Below are 22,381 nucleotides of genomic sequence, written 5' to 3'. Positions count from 1 at the left end.
ATGAATTCTGAAAAAGTATAGGTAATAACAGTCAGATGTTAGGAATAATAACTAAAATATTTAACAACATTTTTGATGGTAGGAAAATCTCAAGATTTTGGCAAGAAGGAATAATATATGTCAGATATACAAATGGAAGGAAGAAAGATCAAATACAAATAATTATAGGATTATTACCTTGTTGGACACACTCAGCAAGATTTATACCGCAATTTTGGATAAACAAATCATAAAATAGGCAGAAGATTACTCTATAAAATACTCTCAGTGTACCAGTCAGGATTCAGAAAAGAAATGAGAACAACAGATAATATATTTACAATGAAAACAATAATAGTTAAATACAGTAAAAACCTGCCTTTAGCAGAACCTTTATGAACCAGAAAATTGTCCATATCGGAGAACGGAGGTACGGTTTAATATTCATGTGACTGTATTTAGCAGAACCTGTCTGATGCGGAAACATGAGGAAATTTTACTACTATAATGGAAAAATATATCTAAATTTCCTTCCTAACACTTTTCAGTACATGTGTATCCCGAATAGAACTAATATGGCTAAGATAGCATTCGGCAGGGAAATTAAATTTACAGTGTGTAGCGGACAAAAAAATGGACTACTTGTGAGACAAAATGAGAGGAGAGTGGATGTGTAAATGGCCACATCATCTGCTGCTTGCAAGTTTCCATCTTTTTTGACATTGTATCAGAAGAATCGGGTCAAATCTCGGTCGTTTGTATCAGGGCATAACTGTAAAAAAAAGCCCGAGTTCCATCTTCTACTATGGCTTGGCGGTAAGTCCGAAAGCGGATTAACACAGACAATATTTCTGGTAACAGGCTAGGGCCTGCTTCCAAAATATCATTAAGGGACGGTGCGTCTCCCTCATGTGATGATGCATCAAAGACGATCCTCCACTTCACTGTGCCATTTCGCTCGTTCTTGATGGCATGATGAGGCAAATAAAATACAAGATTTGTCGATTCCTCTGCAGCAATCATCTCAGTGTGTCCTTTTTTGCTGTAGTCCATCATCTGAGATGGGTACATCTCTTCGAACTGGGTATTACCGGCAAGTTTTTTCTGCAATACGCGAAAACGATTTTAAGGGTTATTACGGTTGGAAGGCAAGACCAGATCTTCATTCTTTGGTAGAGAAACAACTCTCTGCCCATCTTGAATTTTAAATGATTCATGGAATTCTTGAAGAATGGCAGCATCTTTTGCAGTAAGCGTCCTTTTCTGATGTTCCCTTATTGCAAAGAACTCTAGATCCCAAAATCTTTGCATATCATCGTCCGTAAGGGATGGTTCCTCATCAGTGTGAATGTGGTTCAATGTTTAAATTGCTGACTATAGTTCCTGACTTATTTCCATTCAAAATCCACCAAAATTTAGAATGAATAAGTACTATTGAATCTCAAAGGTGTATTGGCTGGTCATCAAGAATCACCTTCCAGTACTGGTCTCCGCCTATGAGAAGTTCTATTGGAAGATCATTGTTGTCATCCTTGGGATCAGCAAATATCAATTTCCACAGGGGTGACAGGGACTGTACTTCGTGTGGAACAAGCGGATGCGACTTGTAGACATTTTCACTCTCAAATGCTGACATATGCAAGATAGTTTTCGTCCATACTCCACTGGTGTTAAATTCAATAAGTCTGCGAGCTGAAGATGTGCGACAAGGTAACTCGAATCCAGCAACTGTCAAACCCTTATTTCCCAAGATAGTTAACTGAAGCTGATCTACCAGACTTCTATTCACGAAACTTGATTGCCTTCCAGGATCCAAAATGCAGTGTGTACATTTTCTAAGACCAGTTGGCCCTGTGATCCAGACAGTAGCTGCTTGAAGATATGTGAAGTTTGGTTTATAAACTTCGATCTTTCCCACAGATACCGACGTGACCTGCTCTCCATTGCATATCGGAACGCGATGAGATTTTGTGCATGACGCCTTACTCTTCTTTTGGCGTACTTTCTTACTGCGACCTTTACTGAAACACAAGAAGCATCAGCTGGTTGCTTTTAGCAATTCGCTCAGATATGTTGGAGATCTTTGTGCAGTCTTGGGTCCAGTGTCCTCGTGTCTCACAAAATACAAAGAATGCAGAAGGTGGTTGCTTTGTTTTTGTTTCCAGATATTTGGACTTCGTGTTTACGTGTAGTGTCGCGGTCGTGGCGATGAAGAAATCTGGTGAACTGAAATCTCTCCTGATTTACTGTGTGATCATAGCGCCCTCTCCCTCCTCATTTAGGAACTCCATTAGCTCAGTGATATGACCTTCGTGAATGCCCTCTCTTCTGGAATAAATTATCCAACGGAGTACAATATCTTCAGGGAAAGCTTGCAGAATGTTCGGGGCTAACATCCATCTGTAGTGATTTACGTCTCCTAAGGCTCATAAGGCTTGTATACATCGAATGCATTCTATGTAGATGGTATTTAGAGTAGAAGGAGTGTCGTCTGAAATTTGTTGAAAGGCTTTGAGATAATCTGGATGGGCTTGAACGATGCGGTCAGTGTTTCCATAGTGAGAAATTAATATGTTTTGTTTCCTCGTATACATCAGCCGTCACTGGTATTCCATCAAACAGGTTCTTGGGCTCTCCTTCCAGATATCCACAAAGAAAAGCGTGCTTATCGATGTTAGCAAGAGATTGATTGTTATTAATAGACGACTTGAACTGTTCCCAAAAGCGTGCCCAGTATTCAATGTCACCTGTAAATTTTTCCAATTTTACTGCAGGGAGTTTCACTGTGTGCATGACAGGTGCTGACGGTGTAGATTTCTTGTTTCTTGATGGCTTGTGATGCTTTTAGAATCACTCTCTTTGCGATGTCTATGTACTCTTCACATTTCCCGATATCAGCCTTGTATTCAGCGTCTGTTAACATTTCTTGTATGGCATCATCGATAGCAGCAAGTCGATCTAAAGCATTTTGGAGTCTGATGCGATTATATTCGTATTCCGAAAGGTCATTGCAAGTTGTGCTATTTAATGGTGTGCTGAATTTTGTCACAGCTGTTCTTTCGGTCTTTCGCTTCTTTCGCAATTCACAGAATTGCCGCCTGTCATTCTGAAGGGTATAGTACCGGTAATAATTCTAGACTGACAACTGGTTGACTGACTGTGTTCCAGACTGATTACATACTTCTACTACCCTGCAGGGTGTGCTAGCGGATAGAAAAGAGAGCTTGTGTTAGCCGTGTAAGCGTGTAACTTGATCTTGAAAGTTCGAACTCTGTTAATATAATGAAGTGTCCAGCCCCGCGGTGTAGGGGGCAATGCGTCCGGCTGGCACCCAGCGACCCCGGGTTAGATTCTCGGCCGGGTCAGGGTTTTTTAATTGTAATGATTAATATCCCTGGCCTGGGGACTGGGTGTTTGCAAGTTGCTTTACATTGCACTGACACAGATAGGTCTAAATGGTTTATTTTGTCACCTATTCAATACATATAAAATATTTTACATTTAGGAATTTATTTTAATTCCACTTGAGACATGTTTCGCCCTTCATTGAGGGCATCATCAGTCAAATTACCTTCTCAAGGCAAAAATCAGGTACCTGATTAGCATTTAACATGCACAAATTAATACACATTACAATGAGGAAATTAAGTATGAGAAACACTTGTACAATGGTGATGGTTAAACAATATAAGTTTAAGAATAAGATCGGCACCAATGCTTAAAATTACTGGGTAATTATAGCAGAGTTCTGTAGTGGTGCTCTGAAGAATAATTGACGCATTCTTGGGAAATTATAAAGTTTATAAAATTATTTACAGTATAACAGTCAGGGGGGAAAGGGTATAGTGCTCGGCGTCAATGTTTGTAACAAAAATTATTGTCAATGGTCGGAAACTATACACTAAATTTACATTATCCAATTGAACAGTTGAGAATATACAGTTTATATACATATTTACAAGAGAGCAGCTTGGTGAGCAAGGATATAAAAAAATTCTAGTACCAAGTGCGTCCCGTTGTTTTAATCATTGGAAGATGATTGTAGCATTGACCTATCAAAATTATGCAGAGTGGTTTAATCTTAGTTTATAATTTTGATAGGTCAATGCTACAATCATCTTCCAATGATTAAAACAACGGGACGCACTTGGTACTAGAATTTTTTTATATCCTTGCTCACCAAGCTGCTCTCTTGTAAATATGTATATAAACTGTATATTCTCAACTGTTCAATTGGATAATGTAAATTTAGTGTATAGTTTCCGACCATTGACAATAATTTTTGTTACAAACATTGACGCCGAGCACTATACCTTTTCCTCCCTGACTGTTATACTGTAAATAATTTTATAAACTTTATAATTTCCCAAGAGTGCGTCAATTATTCTTCAGAGCACCACTACAGAACTCTGCTATAATTACCCAGTAATTTTAAGCATTGGTGCCGATCTTATTCTTATACTTATATTCTTTAACCATCATCACTGTACAAGTGTTTCTCATACTTAATTTCCTCATTGTAATGTGTATTAATTTGTGCATGTTAAATGCTAATCAGGTACCTGATTTTTGCCTTGAGAAGGTAATTTGACTGAGGATGCCCTCAATGAAGGGCGAAACATGTCTCAAGTGGAATTAAAATAAATTCCTAAATGTAAAATATTTTATATGTATTGAATAGGTGACAAAATAAACCATTTAGCATCCTACATTCAGTATCTTCAATATGGATAACAATGATTTTTATCGCTTGCAACAGATAGGTCTTACGGCGACAATGGGACAGGGAAGGGCTAGGAGTGGGAAGAAAGCGGCCATGGCCTCAATTAAGGTACAGCCCCAGCATTTGCCTGGTGTGAAAATGGGAAACCAAGGAAAACCATCCTCAGGGCTGCCGACAGTGGGGTTCAAACCTACTATCTCCCGAATACTGGATATTGCACAATTACGATACTGGATATTGGCCGCACTTAAGCTACTGCAACTATCGAGCTCAGTGGACTGGGTGTTTGTGATGTCCTTAATGTTCCTTTCCTCACACACAATATTCCACACTACCACCATTCCAATAACATGCAGGTTCATACAATATGGTGCCAGTAGGGGCAAAAGATCCACATGGGTCGATGCCCCGAACAAATAACATTAAAAAAAATATATATATACAGTGGAGTTTTGAAAAAAACAGAAATTATGCTAACTCAACTTCTGCTTGCAAACAAAATTAAGTTGGTAGACCAAGAAATAAAAATTGTAGAAAAATTTAAATATATAGGTGAAATAATCACATATAACCTGAATGAGAAACCAGCATGGCAAAATAGAATAGATAAACTGGTTACAGCACAGCATGTTACCAAGAATACATATAATAAAAAGTGTCTTTCAATAGCAACCAAATTGAAACACTACAAAACAGTCACCCAGCCATAAATTACATATGCAAGAGAAACATTATTCAAAACAACAAACACAGCTGTAATAGATATAGTACTCAAGTTAGAAAGGAGAATAGTGAGGACCTGTTTAAATAAAAAACATCAAGTAAACAGAGTCTGGAGACTAGCTTCCAATGAGAGACAGTTTATAAAGTAACAGAACCTGTGACTAGCACAATGAAAAAGAAACGAATATCATTCTTAGGTCATCTAATACAGTCACCAGAAAAATGAGAGAGAGAGAGAGAGAGAGAGAGAGAGAGAGAGATCTCCGATGCATCTACAGTGAATGGGTTCAAAAGTGCTATATATTCAGCATCCTGGATGGCTCTGAAGACGACAGTGATGGCATGGAATAATACTGGAATGTGAATATTCTTAGGAAGTCTCTACAAATAGAGGATTGTTTTATACTTGCATAAATAAAGTAATTTAACATATATTATCACTGTTGATATTTATCATGGAGAGTGGAAGAAAACTATACTTCCAAACCAAATTATTATTAATATCTTTTGAAACTAAACTTTTAATCTCATGAACTTCAATGTACAACATAATCCAAAAGTATTTTCTTGGTTCCTTAGTAAGTATTTGTCATTTGTTATTGACTACACAAATTATTTTTCATTTTTTCAATCTGAAAGTAAAACACAAACCTTTCCCATGGAAAATTCTTCTTCTCCACCTTCTTAACAATTTCCTCAGGCATCTTACGGAACTGTCTCAGAGGCGACATTGACTGCCACATACGTCTGTCTACCATCTTACACAGAGAGAGCGCTTTATCAGCTAGTTGTGCCCAACCACGATACAACACTGAAAATAGAATGGCAGATTTGTTAGCAAAATAATTTCTTTCAGTAATTGATTCTTAAGTTATAAAATTTATAGTTATTAGTCCTCTTATACTCAAAATACTTCTCCAAACAGTAGTAGTAAGAATAACGGAAACCACACGTCATTTACAGGAAACTTTAGAAGCCAGGAACAGGCATAAACACTTATCTTTAAAACTACCTAGGGACCAACAGTACTACTGTGAGATACCACTTGGGTATCCAAATACCACTGAACTATATGAGAATGACACCACATGTTCTGGCAGAATTGTGCCGTGTGTCTTAATTTATGAATCACAAATTTTACATACAATAAACCAATTCCATTTGATTATCAAGGTAGAATAAGGTTTACTTCAGGCATAACGAATAGAACATACAAGTAGGCTAACTTCTTCTCAGTCACATGTTAATATTTTGGATGTTTATGTTCTTGCCACCTGTCGCATTGATGCGCAGTTAGGCTATTGCTCACTATTGTTGATGCTGTTTGAAAAGCAGTTAATATGAGCCAAATAATTTTTCTGATCTTCTGCAATGTGTTAAGTGTTTCACGAAACATTCTGAAGTTGAGTGAGAGTTATAATATACCTAATATATTTTACTGATGATGTGTAGTATTAAGTGTTATTTGATGTGAAAATGCTGGTGCACTGTTTTGTTCTGGGCTGCAAGTCAGGTTATAACAAGAAGAAGCAAAGAAAACGAGATTTCTTTTCGCCACCAAAAGATGAGAATATATTTCTTCAGTGTTCGAAAGGTATACGGCGTCAATAATTGCCTTAACACATTGGAGACAACATCCATAGAAACTATGGGTGCAATATTTCATTCCTACTGATGGAGCTTGGAGAATCTACGGATGCATATTGTCATTGAAGGTAAAAATAGTAGCCGCCATTTCAGCGAGCTGTGAATTCACCAAAATGCTGCTGGATGCTTCTATAAGCATAAAATGTACTAGTTTAGGAGCATAAGTTGAGAGCTCTTCTTTCAAGGCATTAATAACACAGCTATATTCCTACATAACCTGAGGCTGCATCATCATTCACTTTCAACTGTGAAATGAGCAGGAAAGTACAACATGAGATTTGTAACATGTAAAGTACGTGCATGCGAACAGGAAAAGTGTGTGTTCAAGAGGCAGACTTGTTTGTTGTTATTCTTGTGAATATTCAGCATGTCTAATTCAAGCATACTAAATTTAGACGATAAATCAATACTGGATGTTCTTATGGAGGACACAGGTTCTGAAATTGAGAAAAAGGGTAACAATTCACAACAAGTAAACAATATGTTTCTGATGCTTCAGGCAAGTAAACTTAGACAATGAGCTAATTTCAAATTGGTATGTAGTGGGTCCTGTAATGTAGTTGTATACCACTCCCCAAAAATTTGGGTTCCTTCCCATGTACAGATGACAACCAGCAACAACTCGACGCGAGCCCGCCGTCAAGCGACGAATGGTGGGAAAATAAATCATTGGTTATAAACAAAGATACCCATGCCAACTGATCATGATATATTTTGAAACAATACTTTAAATAATCTCATGAACTTCAATGCAGAACATAATCCAAGAGTATTTTTTTGGTTCCTTAGAAAGTATCCACCATATTTTATTGCCTGCACAAATTCTTTCAATTTTTAATATATCATGTTTTCAATCTGAAGGTAAAACACGTATTAGTATGTTTTAGTAGATGACCCCTCAATATTTCTCAAATTTAAAAATATTAACCTAAATGGCTTATTTTTTGTTTTAGAATTTATTATCTTCAAAAAACTTTATTTAAAAATTTCTGCACTATTATAATAATTAAAACTCATTTTTGTACAGAAGAAAGTGTGATCACTGCTTCCCCTAGTACAGAAAATTTTCAAAAACCATAAAAAAATCTGGCGACTTGTGAAGGGTAGCATATTCAAATATGGCCATTTCCAATGTGTTAACCAACAAAAGCTCCATCCCATAATTAGTATCACATGTGGATTAGGGTGCAGCAATGAACATGTGCTGAACATAATTTAAAAACTTATAACAGTACTTCACTTCATAAGATATTGAATTTTCTTTCAAACCAAAGAACTGAGGAAGGAGTAAGTCTATTACATTAGGAAAAAATGTATCAATAATTATGCATTCATGTAATTAGCACATTTTATGTGCTTACCAGTTGGATGAAGTAATTCCTATCCTTTCTTTTTTTTTTCAATCTGCTTTATGTCACACCAACATAGACAGGTCTTATGGTGACGATGGGATAGGAAAGGGAATGAAGCGACCATGGCCTTGATTAAGGTACAGCCCCAGCATTTGCCTTGTGTGAAAATGGGAAACCACGGAAAACCATCTTCAAGGCTGCCGACAGTGGAGTTTGAAACCCACTATCTCCCAAATGCAATATCCTAATTTAAAAGCAAGTTTTTATCATGTTGCTACTTAAATCAATGTAGGTTTGCTTCATTTAGGTCTAATTTGCATACCTTCAATTTTTTTTTTGTGTACTCGCAGGTTTTGAGTAGTCTGTGGTATTATTATTTATCATACGGCTTTTAGTGCCGGGAGTGTCCGAGGACGTTTTGTGGCTGCCTGGTGCGGGTATTTCTGTATGACACCCATAGGCGACCTGCGTGTCAGGGTGTGGGACGATGATGATGACCAAGTAGGGAGAGGGTGAAACCCGGTGTTGGCACGTAGCCTGCTCCTGTCAAATAATACCGAGGGGTCTGCTCAAAGCTTTATGTCCCCATCTGATAGACAAATCACCATCAACAGTGTCATGTGCCCTCACTCCATATAAGCACTGCAGAGAGGTTTGGAATTTAATCCAGGCTTTTGGCACACAATCTAGTGATTCGAAATTGTATACCAACACCTCCCTTACTCTGCCGGCCAATGTTCTGATGAAACTTTCGGGCTAGTCTGTGGTAATTAAGTACCTATATCTATTGGTTAATTTATAACGGTGTTATGCGTTTAGTTAATTCCTGCAGATAAATTGCATATACTTAGGCCTGACGCATTCAGTTTATGGCAATAACTATCACTGCCTGGTAGATTCAGTTCACTAGCACAAGTAGGCCTACATGTATACCTGACCGTTGGTTAAATGTTGCTGAAGTTACAAACAAATAAGTTATTACAGTACAATAACAATTTACTGTTGAATCTACATGAAGTTGCTTTTATTGGGAACCACGAACTGTTTGCTGTATCATTCATATTTTACAAGGAAACTCAATCGTGAGTTGGTAAGTGGATTAACTGTGAGACAGACACCATCAACACGAAAACAAGAACATTTTTATCCATTTACTGATGGTTAAAACACTAAATGATAACTTCATATCTCACTTATTACTCATATTTGCAATCAGCTATCACTCAGTTATTGCCCGGTGGTGATACTGGCTTTACATAACAACAGAAACAAATAAAACAACCTCAGTCAGCACACTTTCTCTTCTATCCATCATGCTTTAATGCATAAACAATGGAATGTTAATTTAAACTTAATGCTAAATATAGACAGATCAAAAGCATATTTAGTGTATTTTCTTGAAAATGACTGAAGGAAAAATAAAAGAGAGTAAAATTAATATCAACTAATGTACAACACAGTAAACCCTTGATAACTCGGACCTTGGTATCACAGACTTCGGATAATTCGGACAACACTTTTGAAATGTAAAATGTTATTCAGTAATTACTGTATACATTGGTGTTACAGATTTGACCTTAGATCGTGAACTACAGCCACTCTCTAGTGAAACCTTTAATCAGAGGTTATGTGTTCAGCAGTCACTTTAGGCTGCACAACATAATTATATGCAGGCAACATAGGAAATATTCCAAGAAGGAGAGGGACATCATCTTTAAACCTATAATACTCAGTAAAACATCACAGTTACTGACCAATTACCATCTTATAATAGATCTACCAAAAACGTGTGTGAATCACTCACTGAATAAAACACTGAGAACCAGTACAGAACTATTCTGTACATAAAGAAAACTGGATTGATCCATAGATAATTTGCAAGTAGGTGTATTGTAATTTTGAACTATCTCAATTCAGCATCTAGATGTGTTATTTGTACATGTGTCTTATCTGATACACATAACTTACCTCTCCACATTGTTTTGAGTACTGTTATTGTATACTTTGATATTGTATACTTTAAAGTACAGTATTAGTTTTAATCCTTAAGCCACAACTTTATTTTCTCTGATAAGAGGGATTTTGCATAACTTAGAAGCCCCACCCCTTTTAGTACAAGTTGTAGAGATTATCAAACGCATGTAAACACTGAGCTATACTAGAATGAAACAGACAGGAAAGCCCAAGATAATAAGAATATTATCACGTAGGCCGATATCACAGTTTCTGCTGCAGTCACCAGGAGGCTACCTTGATGCTGATGCCACTGTGCAGACAATTCATTGTTGCCTGTTGAAGAGAGTGTGCTCTGTGTTGCAGCTGGATGATTAATTTTGAAGTAAAATAATGTGGTTTCAAAAATAGGGAGCCACAGTAACTATGCCGTTTCTAACTGCAAAAACAATGCCTGTAGAAATTCTGAAGTTGTTTACTACACTTTTCCTAAGAATGAGGATGTTCAAAGGCAGTAGATTTTAAGAAGCAAACAAAAAGATAACATCAATGCTAGTACTGGTCGAGTTCGCTCTGCACATTTTTTTTTACCAGAGGACTACAAACGGAACCTCAAAAATGAACTGTAGGATGTGCCTCTGAAAAAGAAATTGTGGTTTGGTACAGTTCCTTTGCAGAAAATACCTGACTGGCATGGGGTCAATAGTGCTACTGGACAACAGACCTACTGTTCTTTAATATTGGGAAGCATATCTGTCACCAACAGAGAGAAGGACATTTATTCATACATCGTCGCAGCATGAGTAAGGTGTGACATGAGTAATGTAAATACAGTATACAGGAGACATCACGCAATGTACAGTAGACTATGCTTACTGTATAATGCTTTAATATCGTCGACACGGTCAGGTGCTATTGGTCTTCATTTTTGATATACTGAAGCTCTTATCAATTGGGAAATGTAAAATAAATTATAAAGAGGCCTCTCCTAAGAAATGCTGCAATAACTGAAGAGTAAATTATTTACTTTTAAGGCGTTGGTTTAGGGTTCAAAAATTGATTTTTCGTCATTTATTTGTATATCTGCATTTTGCCATTTTTATTTGCTATAGTATTTATCATTACTGCCTAATGTGACATAGTTATATTTGGTCACCAATTTATGTTACAACCTACGAAAAATTCAGTATATTTTATGTCTGGGGACAGGTGGGTTTGCATTCTACCGTTTGCTGTACTTAAATCCAGGCAAATACCAGGATGGTACCAGTACCTATCTCATATATTGCGACCACTTCCTTCTAGATTTCTAGGCCTCAAGCTTTGACAGAATAATAACACAAAATCTTTCAAAACTAAATAGCCTTCTATTAAAAGCAAGTTTCATTACAGGCCAGTCATGAACAGGAGATGCGCTGGCAGAAGAGAACAGTGTTTGAGAGAGTGATGTCAAAGATGGTAGCCTTGTCACCCAAGAAAAATGCCAAAGATGGATGAAAGTACAACCACTGAGTCGACTTCTGCTGAAGTAGTTTCTGAAAACACTTAAATCGAGAGAGTGAAAGAAGAACTGCGAGTTATGAAAATGGAAAATAAAACCATTTTAATAGCCCTGCCACTTTGCTCAAAAGCAACTTTATCTTGAAAAAGAGCAATTGGGCTCTTAAGATTACCAAAAGTCCATGATATGTTGTGCCCTTGAAGAAAGCACCTACAAATGTATCAAAATGTAAAGGCATCATTAATACAATGGCTTTTCTGATTTCTTATAAAGTTCCAGAAATTTATGAAAAAGTAGTCCACCTGTATACATGAACTAGAGTTTATTCGAAACAGATACCTAAATTAAAAGCGAAAACTAGAGACAATGAAAATGTATGCTGCTAATAAGAAAGGACGATTGTGGGCTGCATCTTCCGTCAGCTAAGGCTAGTACAACTTGAAGCTCTCCCTGGATACCCATATGGGCAAGTTTCTAATAATAGAATAGAATTTATTCATATGCTTTAGTTGAAACAAATTGTCATTTTAAATGAACTGTAGTGCCAGAACATGTATATTAAGTGCTGTATTTGTTCTTAGAACAACTGGACTGTGATTTTAAATTTCTAGTTGGCTACTCTGTATTATTGTTTTGTTCTCATCAGCGATTTTCCTGTATACACGTCTCTCAAAAAAACCCCAGACCGAACACACGGTGTTTGTATTCTGCGCTACGGCAGCTGCAGTAAGGAAGGCATGCTCATAGTTCTTGACCTTGCAAGCAGACAGCACGTGTTCGACCTGGCAAGCATGAGTCGCCAGCCTGAATCTCAGCTGTTAACATGGTGAGACAGTCATCATTGCAACCCACCATATTTTCGTGTGTAAAAATTCTGGTTTAAACTTAATGGTCATGTGAACATACTGATGTGCAGAAAATTCTAATGGTGTTTATGAAGTCCCTCATTATGATAGGAAGATTGATGTTTGGTGTGCTGTTAGTGCAAGATGAATAATTGGGCCTATTTTTATTCGAGACAACAGTAAATGCAGAGAGGTACGAAGATGACATTTTGACGCTGTTCTTCCATCAGTTAACAGGAGAAGAATCGCGTAGGTGGTTTCAACAAGATTCAGCCCCTGCAGATATGTTACGTTGAATTGTGATATTCCCCATTTGAATCAATCCAGTGAGCTGTAACCCCCAAGTAGCTACGGTTATATACGGAAGACCAAAAATCCCCCCGTGAAATTAATCAATTCTGCTTGTTTCGGTTCATCTAATAATTTTGATATTTCTGCGTCATACAACTGGTCTTTTTATTTATTTATTTATTAATTTATTTATTTGGTTACCATCTGTAGAGGGAAGATGGTATGTGAGAAATGAGAGCTTCCCGTAAAACCTCTTCAGTGTGATAAGTACTTCGTGGCCTACTATCCTGCACACTCCACTTCACTAGTTTATTCTTAATTTCAGTTTCCGTATTAGAGCACACAGGCTTCACTATTAGGTGCTCTAACTTTGACTGAGGAGATGAACTAGTAGTGACATTGATAGATGCAGATACACTCTGGAAGGGATGAATATCTTTAAGATGATATTGAAAACTATTTGTACTTCCAGCATAACTTAACAATTTCCTGCATTTTTTACAAACACTGTTTTTCTGTCTGTCTCCTTACAACAATCATTTTGTTTAAGTCTGGAAATTTCACTAAGATTTCCTCGCATTGGTTCATAAGGCATGTTTGTAACGAAAGTTCTGAAACACTGAATGCAAATTCTGAATAACAACCACACACAAACTGAGGGTTTAAGTTGTCACACTTTGTACTGTGCTTTTCCAGCAATTGGTATCTGTCCATTTGCACATTACCTGGAAATTCCTTAATGACAGTCTCTTCAAGTACCTTCCCCACATCTATCCATTATGCTGCCAGACTGTGTTTTGTAAAGATCTACAATACACTATAATAGTCTGATCAGTATGTCCTTTCCAATAGTTTGTAAAAGCAATGGTCATAAGCCTTGTTTTACTAGAAAGCAATTAAAGAGGTATGATTACTTTTACCTTTCTGAAGGAAAGATATGAACATCAGCGTACTTTAATGACCAGTCAACTACAGGCCTACAATAGCTGAGACACATCAAATGGCAAACAACAATACTGTGCCCGTTCGCATCTCGTAGACCAACAACAAAATGGCGGCGTAGGAAGGTATGGCCCATGCGATCTACTAAGGCAATGAACTTCGTATCAATGCAACGTATAGGAGGCTATGTACGTCACGGAAAGGATAGGTTTCGAAGACAGTGCAGAACAGTAGAGGCTCATTTGAATTGTTTAAAAAAAAAATATAGCAGCGGGTGAATTGTTTAACGAGACTCTCAAAAAATTACTTCACGGAAACAAGACGCAGATACGAGCAGATCTACATATTCGAAGAATATAGTTACATATTGAAGAAGAATATTAATCATATACATTGAAGACAGCATACAATTAAAGTATTCATCGCTGTATGCAAGTAGAAGAGCCGAGAGAAAAATATAAATATATAAAATATTGGTGATATACGACGGATTTGGGCTAATAAGCAGCAACGTAACGATCGAAAGAATCGGAATTCACTTTTGTGAAATATTAAATATCTACATACGAGAAGATTATAATTTCCGTAGCAGTAAAAATAATAATTATTTACGGAGAAAATATTTCACAGAAAGAAAAACTTTGATGATTATTTTAAATAACAGAAAAATGCAGAATACTATGACTAATTACTGCCCACAAGGAATTCTTCTCATTGTCTACAGATACAAGATGATGACTGTCTGCTAATTCATCAAGATGGACTAAACTGGGGATATGAACCGTCGAACCAGATGACCAGCCGGAGAGTATTGGACAGGCCAACCAGTGGAGATGATGACGTTGGATGAGGATCGGCCAGCCTAAAGACCGGACGATATGGAGTGGTCTGACGAGCTATATGACCAGTAGATGACCATGAACGTCCAGCCCAGCCAGATATCCAGTTCCGATCTGAGGGTCTAGTAGCAACAGAAGGACGGAGCAACCACCAGACCAGATGTAGCAACTGACGAGCTAAGTCCATACTTTTCTATGGTAGAGTAGTTTCTTGCAATCTGCACCCTCAATCTATTTTGGCATGTGCTGAGAATTTGGTGATTTATGAAGTAATTAAGAACGCGTGTGTAATATAAGTAATGTGTGAAATACTTAAGATTTTAAGATTAGATGGAAGTGATGAGTTAGAATGATAATATGACATATACTGGATACCGCTCTAGCACATTGACAGTGGAACTAATATCCGATAAGAGAAAGGTGTGTTACTTGTGTAGAGCTAGAATCAATGAGTCTAAGTCACTAGTAAAAGTTCGATTAATCGCGTTTTACCTGAGTATAGTTTACGTCACGAAAGACCTGCGCAATACGATGACCATTGACAAATTAAGTATTCCTTTCGTCAGAGAATGTGGGCATATGAATTCATATTACTGTAATTAAAAATAGAGGTTATTGACTGCGTATTTTGCTAAACAATTCGTGAATATTTAGTATATGGTTTTGGAGTTATGGCTATATGTATGCGGCTAAATGGAAGCCGATAGTATGTTAAAGTGACGACGGTATTGTATTGAAATGTGATTATATATTGATGAATGGTTTAAGTGAAGAGATTTAGTTATGTTCTACGAGAAGTGTAAGAATTGCTATTTGACGTGTTAATGATTTATTAGTAATATAAGGTGAGTTTATATGCCATGTTTGAAAATATACGTCAAGAAGAGAATTCCGCGCAGATGACCATTTTAAGGTAAGGTAAACATGAATTATGTAGAATTGTGTATCGTGACAGTGATATTGTGTTTGACTTGGGTGAATAACAGGTACTGCGTAAGAGAGAGTGTTCTTATATATGATGCAGTAGACTCATGATTGATTATATATCTAGTATTTCGGGGAGCGGTGATCTTACAGGTTGATATGAAATACCTGCATTCTATACTATCCATACACGTTCAGTAGCACGTATATAAATGAAATATTGAGACAGTGCAGATTTCAAGAGTACATTGAGCCACTAATAGATGAGTGTGTAGATTAGAAACTATTCGAAGTCTTAGTTAGATTTTATTTATTTCTACTCAGATAAATATGATTTTAACTTAGTATATAAAAATGACCAGTATTACAATGGTTAGTTAGGAGCCAGATATCGTAGGCACGAGGGTGGTATTGCTTTAGCTCGTAAGTCGTTACTTGTTCATACTTGAAAGATGTTACCTAACACTCGGAGTTCAAACCTATGAAAGACTTTAACTTATGAATAGAAGGTCGGTGAACACTGCCACAATTTAATACACGCGAAAGTATATACTTGGGAAACATGTCTTATATGTTGTGAGGATAACTTTAATAATTAACAGAGCAGTATTTACAATATGAAAATTTTATTTGATTCCTTGAATGCTCAATGATCGTAAATATTATAAAAAAATGATGTAATACTTTCGGAACATGGCTACGAAGGTTCTCATGTGTATTTATTGGAATTTGAATTTTATTAATGAGAGAATGTTAGCATTTTTTTTTAAGTTCCACTATTTTATCTTAAATGAGCCAGCGCTGACTCTAACTTAATTTCAAATGATGAGATAATACGGAATTATTACTACCCAGATTTCACTATATTTTGAACATTAATTTTTCTCAATAAATAATCTTATATATTTTCTTTAGTATGTGACTGTGTTATGATTTCTGTTCTGGCCACGTTTAGAGTTAAGTTAGTTGATAAGTTTACTAGATGTAAGCAATTAATGTCTTCTCACAAATGAAATGCGAGATGCTTTTAAGTTATCGGTCGTCGTTCTCGTGCATACTGATACTTACATGTTGCGTAACCCAGCGGTCGGAATCTCTTCAGAAACCACGTTAAACAATTACATATAAAATCTCAGATTTTATGGGCGGAAAAAGGATACCCTGAGAAGAAATAATGAGCTACCGGGATAATCTTGCACTGACCGCTGCAGGAGCGGGTGCAAGTATTTAAAATGGCTGCCCAACTGTGGGGCGATTGAAGAGAAACACACCGTGGGAAAGTGATAAAAATGACTCCGCAACGTGTGCTGATTTGAAGAGAAAGACACCGCGGGATCATTGAATATTGGTTGCCAAAGGATGTAATAAAATGCCGCAATAGTGGAGCAAGTGAAGAGAAATACACCGTGGGAACGCCAAATAAAGTGAAAAAAGTATTGGAAACGGTCTTCACTTTGAAATAAATTAAATGTCGCATTAATGGTTGGCGACTGAAGAGAAACACATCGTGGGAGTGTATGAAAATAGTATGATAATTTATATTACTTAATAGGCAATCATGTGACGAAGCTCGAAATGTAGGTATCGGGTATAGAAAACATGTCACTTATGTGTTGAGTAATTTATTTCATTATTACCACATGGCTGAACCTGTGAAGATATATTAATAAGGAATTATTGAATTTATTAGACGATTGTTTTTCTTTAATAATAATAAGCTAGGATAAGGTGATTATAAGTCAATATGAAATGAAACTTAGTTAATTTTAATTATGGTATAGGCTGATGGCCATACATATAAATATGGAATGCAGCATAACGGAATTTTGATTTATTTATTTCGTAACATGTTCCGAAATGTGAACGAAATCATAGGTTTGAACTCTTGGTCTGGTTGTTGTTGGTTTATCTGGTGAGATGGTGCCGATCTCCAGGAAGGTCCATCAATATTATTATTTACTGAAGAGAAAACTTCAAACTAGTGCATATAGTGCAAACCTTGAACTATTTTAAACCTTGTAGATTAAGTTATTGTGGTGTGTGTGATATAATATTTAATATTTTGTGAACTTAGAGGACTGTTAGGCAAATAAGTGATTTTTAACAAAATAGAGAGCTTAATATAAACTTTGAGATATTATAACGAATATATAGAAAACGACATAAAATGGCAACACAGGGTAGAATTCAGACAAGAAGAGAACAAGAAGAGGAGATGAGAAGAGCTCAAGAGAAACAAGAGAGAGCGCCATTATGGTTTCTCGAATATTTGAAGCAACAACAAGAAAAAGAGAGGAAACTCGAAGAAAAAGAGAGGAAACTAGAAGAAGAAAAACAGAAAGAGAAACAGGAGCGTGAAGAGAAAGAGAGGAAACTAGAAGAAGAAAGACAGAAGGAGAAACAGGAGCGAGAAGAAGAAAGACAGAAGGAGAAACAGGAGCGTGAAGAGAAAGAGAGGAAATTGGAAGAAGAGAAGGAAAGAAGACGGATAGAAAAGGAACGAAAGCAACAAGAACAATACGAAGAAAGAAAGAAAGAACATTATGAGTTGATGCAAGAATTGCAAAAGAAACAAGAAGAATGGCAACAGAAACAGAAAGAATCTTTAGAAGAATTTGTTAGGAAAATAGAAGACGAACATAAAGGGATGATCGAGGAGCTACGCAAGAAACAAGAGGAAGTGACTGAAGAAACAGCGAAGACACGGTTAGAAGTAGGTGAAGTTAAGAACGAAATCCAAAACATGCAGATGAGGTTGACTGAAACCATGGAAAATAGAAACAGGGAAATCCACGAGGAAATAAATAAAATAAATGAAATGGTAACGGAGAACCAGGAAACAATCCGAAAATTAGAGCAAGAGAAAATAGATAATATAACAGTTAGTATGCAAGGATTAAATCTAAGACAGCAAGACTTAGATGAAAAATATGACCAAGCTGCGACCAAAGTAGCACAGAAGATTGATGAATTGAAGCAGAAAATAGAAGATAACAAACTGGAATCGGAACGGAAAATTGAAAAGACAGAAGAGCAGATGAAACAGATTAGAAGAGAAATCCAAGAGATGAAGGTGGAATCGCACACGGCGAAATCAATGGCCTCAAGCGCTAGTGATAGGCAGAGAGCAGTAGAGGTACAGATTAATGAAAGAGAGAACACACCTTCAGGGATAAGCGACCCAAGTAGAAGAGATTTGGAAATATTAAACGGTAGTAATCAAAGTGAGGGAAGCACGATAATTAATATCATTAAAAATTACGACGACCGCCCAAAACATTTTGACGGTTCGGTTAAAACCTCGCCAAAACAATTCCTTAGGGACATTGAGGAATATTTTAGGGAAGGAAAAATCCAGGAGGAAAAGAAATTGAGAATTATCGAAAAGCATCTGGACGGGAACCCAAATATTTGGTTCCAGGCTTTCAAGTACACATTCCATAATTATGACGAGTTTAAGGTAGCTTTCCTGAAGAAGTTCTGGGATCCTGAGATCCAGCAGCAGCTAAGATTAGAGCTGTACTCAAGGAAATTTTCGACTGCAGGCCAGACTTGCTTTAGTGATTTCTTCTCCCTACAATTTCATCGTTTTCAGGACTTAGATTCTCCACCTAGCGAACTGGAGGCAATTAAAACTATTCAGAGGCAATTACCACTCGAAATACAAAGATTATTAGCAGCCTCTGATATACAAACTGCTATTGACATGGAGAGACGATTAAGACAGATCGACCTAACGTCATCCTGCTTAATAGAGAGGAACCCCAGAAATATAAGACAAATAGAAGCAGTCAATACGCTTAGCTCCGAAATCACTAACCAAGGACTAGATAAAGGTCATGAAATTAGGACAGAAGATTGTAATAGAGCCCAAAACAAAGAACCAAGAAAATGTTATTGTCAGTATAGTGGTCAACAGCACGGAAGATGTGGGAAAATTGGAAATAGAAATAGTTTCCAGTATAGGAGTAATACTCGATATGGGAACAATAGAAGTCGACCATATCAGAGGAACAGAAGGCGATACGATGAGAGGAGAAGACCTACACAATATAATCAAAATGAAGAGAATAGGCGATATCTTCAAGAGCTAAGAGAAGAGAGACAAAATAGGAGCCGATGGGAGGAAGCCATCAAAAATAAGGATATAAACGGCGACCTCGAAGGCGCAGAAAGTATCGAACTGCAGAATTATAAACGAAGAAGACAGGAAGAAGGCTGGAAGGAGCAAGAAAGTCATGGGAACACAGAAAATTCCCAAGGTTCTGAGCGAAAAAAAAAAAAACGCCGATGATGAATTAGTTAAACATGAAACTGCAAATATTAAACCGTTAATGAATTTTGTCAAAATTCGCAGTTGGGTAGTAGCACAAATAGATCATTGGGACATTCAACCAGAAGATTTAATAAAAGAAGATACTTGTCACGAAACTCAACCTAAATTCAAGTTACCAGTAATAGTTGTGAGAGTGTTCAACACCCGATTGTACTGTTTAGTGGACTCTGGAGCTAGCATAAGTGTAATGTCATATACCTTATTCCAAGAACTAAATCAGAAAATACAGATACCAATCATACCTGTATCTGGTGTAAAAATCCGAGGCATAATTCCAGACAAGTCTGTTGAATGCAAGATACAAGCCTACTTAAGTATAAAGATCGGAAAATATGAATTTGAGCATCCATTCATGGTTATGAAGAAAATAAAATACAACGTCATTTTTGGAATAGACTTCATGATAAGCTCTAGGATGACAATTGATATGGATAAGGGTGAAATTCGATTTCCAGTGGTAGAAAATAATGGAAATAGAATTATAGAAAGAGTTCAAATTAGTAGCACACTTGAAGAAAACGAATGGTTGAAGATTGAGGGAAAAGAAGTGGATCTATTGGACGAAGAGAGCCAAGAACTAGAAGAAAGAGATCTTAACACAGAATTAGAGCCGGAATTGGTCATGAGAATTGAAGAGATAGTTGCAATCGAAGAGGAAAGCTGCGAAAAACCCGAAATTTGGGAGGCTATCATTCAAGCTGCGGTATCTGCAGAAGAAAAACGAATATTGTACAACATCATAAAGAAATATGTTGAAGTTTTTAGTGATAAACCTGGGCAGATTCCTAACTATAAGTACAAACTGATAGTTACTGACTGGACTGAAGGGAAAAATATATGATGTGCCAGAGAAATATTTCACTGAAGTAAAACAAATCATCGAGGAAATGTTAACTGATGGATTGATTGTTAAGACTACCACTCCATTTCTGAACCCTATAGTAATTGTAAAGAAAAACAACGGAAAACTGCGTTTGTGCCTTGATGCGCGAGTCCTAAATTCCAGAGTATAGTCAGGCCCCCAAAATTAAGGACATTGTGAAGAGATTTCGAGGTCAGAAATATTTTACGAGTATGGACTGTACAGCTTCATTTCACCATATTGTACTTGAAGAAAAGTCACGGTTATTAACAGGTTTTATGTTTAATAACCAAACATATGCCTATTGTCGGTTGCCTTTCGGATTAAAAGTCAGTTCGGCAGTATTGATAAGGGCACTAGATAGAAGCCTAACGAGTGAAGTAAAGGACTTTGTAAATTGTTATGTTGATGATCTAGTCTTTGCGAGCACTACCTTCGAAGAACACTGTGTCAAATTAGAAAAGCTATTAAGTAATTTACAGAGAACTGGCTTCAAAATAAATTTATCAAAATCTAAATTTTGCCAAAGCCAAGTACTTTTTGTAGGTCACGTGATCGATGGAGAAGGGATAAGACCAAATCCCGTAAAAATAAAGGCAATATGCGATTTCCCTAGACCGACTAAAGTAAAGCATATAAGGCAATTTCTTGGGTTGACTGGATTCTTCTCAGACCATTGTGAAGGTTACACAGATACGGCTGCACCGTTACAGAACTTGCTAAAAGTCAACAATAAATGGAAGTGGAATGATGAGGCAGAAGAAGCATTCATCAACATGAAAGAGCTGATGAAGAAAAGTATTAAACTGGGATATCCTGATTATCAACAGAGATTCATAATTCAAGCTGATGCATCACACGTTGGTGTAGGAGCATGCCTATATCAAGAAGATAATGAAACCAAAAGACGAACTTATTTGGCATTTACCAGTAGGAAACTTAGAAAACATGAGCAACATTATACTACTACTGAGCTTGAACTACTCGCAATAGTGCACGCATTACAACATTGGAGACGTATAATTTATGGCTACCCAGTAACAATACGGACAGACCACAAAGCGTTGACTTTTGGGTTAAAAGCCGTCATGATCAGCGAAAGGATAACGCGATGGATGTTATTCACGCAACAGTTTGACCTAAAGATTGAACATTGCAGTGGAAAGGAAAACATCTTAGCTGATGCGTTAAGTAGAAACCCACATGAAGGTGAAGAACATGTGCTAGCAATCGAACTGGATACTCAAGACGAACAACTACTAAGAAAGTTAGAGAATCTGAGAGAATTTCAAGAATCTGACCAGAAATTAAAGATCATCATCGATAATCTGGTTAACAGGGAATCAACGCCAGAACTCACTAAGAAATATGAAATCGTAGACGGAATACTATTGAAAGTAGTGGACAAGATCAGTAACAGCAAAAGAATTGTAGTACCGGAAGAGCTACAAAGAGAATTAATCT

The 22,381-nt window shown here is 36.8% G+C and overlaps 1 protein-coding gene across 1 annotated transcript in view; it reads right to left on the bottom strand.

The window, feature by feature from the left end:
• Positions 1-22,381, bottom strand: part of Brr2 (U5 small nuclear ribonucleoprotein l(3)72Ab) — a 226,235-nt gene that overhangs the window by 31,514 nt on the left and 172,340 nt on the right. Inside the window, exon 21 of the mRNA XM_067135469.2 lies at positions 6,077-6,236. Coding sequence (XP_066991570.1) covers positions 6,077-6,236 — 160 coding nt within the window. The remainder of the gene's footprint in view (positions 1-6,076; positions 6,237-22,381) is intronic.

This window comes from Anabrus simplex, chromosome 1 (genome assembly GCF_040414725.1).
Source record: "Anabrus simplex isolate iqAnaSimp1 chromosome 1, ASM4041472v1, whole genome shotgun sequence".
Lineage (NCBI taxonomy): Eukaryota > Metazoa > Arthropoda > Insecta > Orthoptera > Tettigoniidae > Anabrus > Anabrus simplex.
The sequence above is the reverse complement of the archived record's forward strand: the minus strand, read 5'-3'. Positions and strand labels throughout refer to the sequence as shown.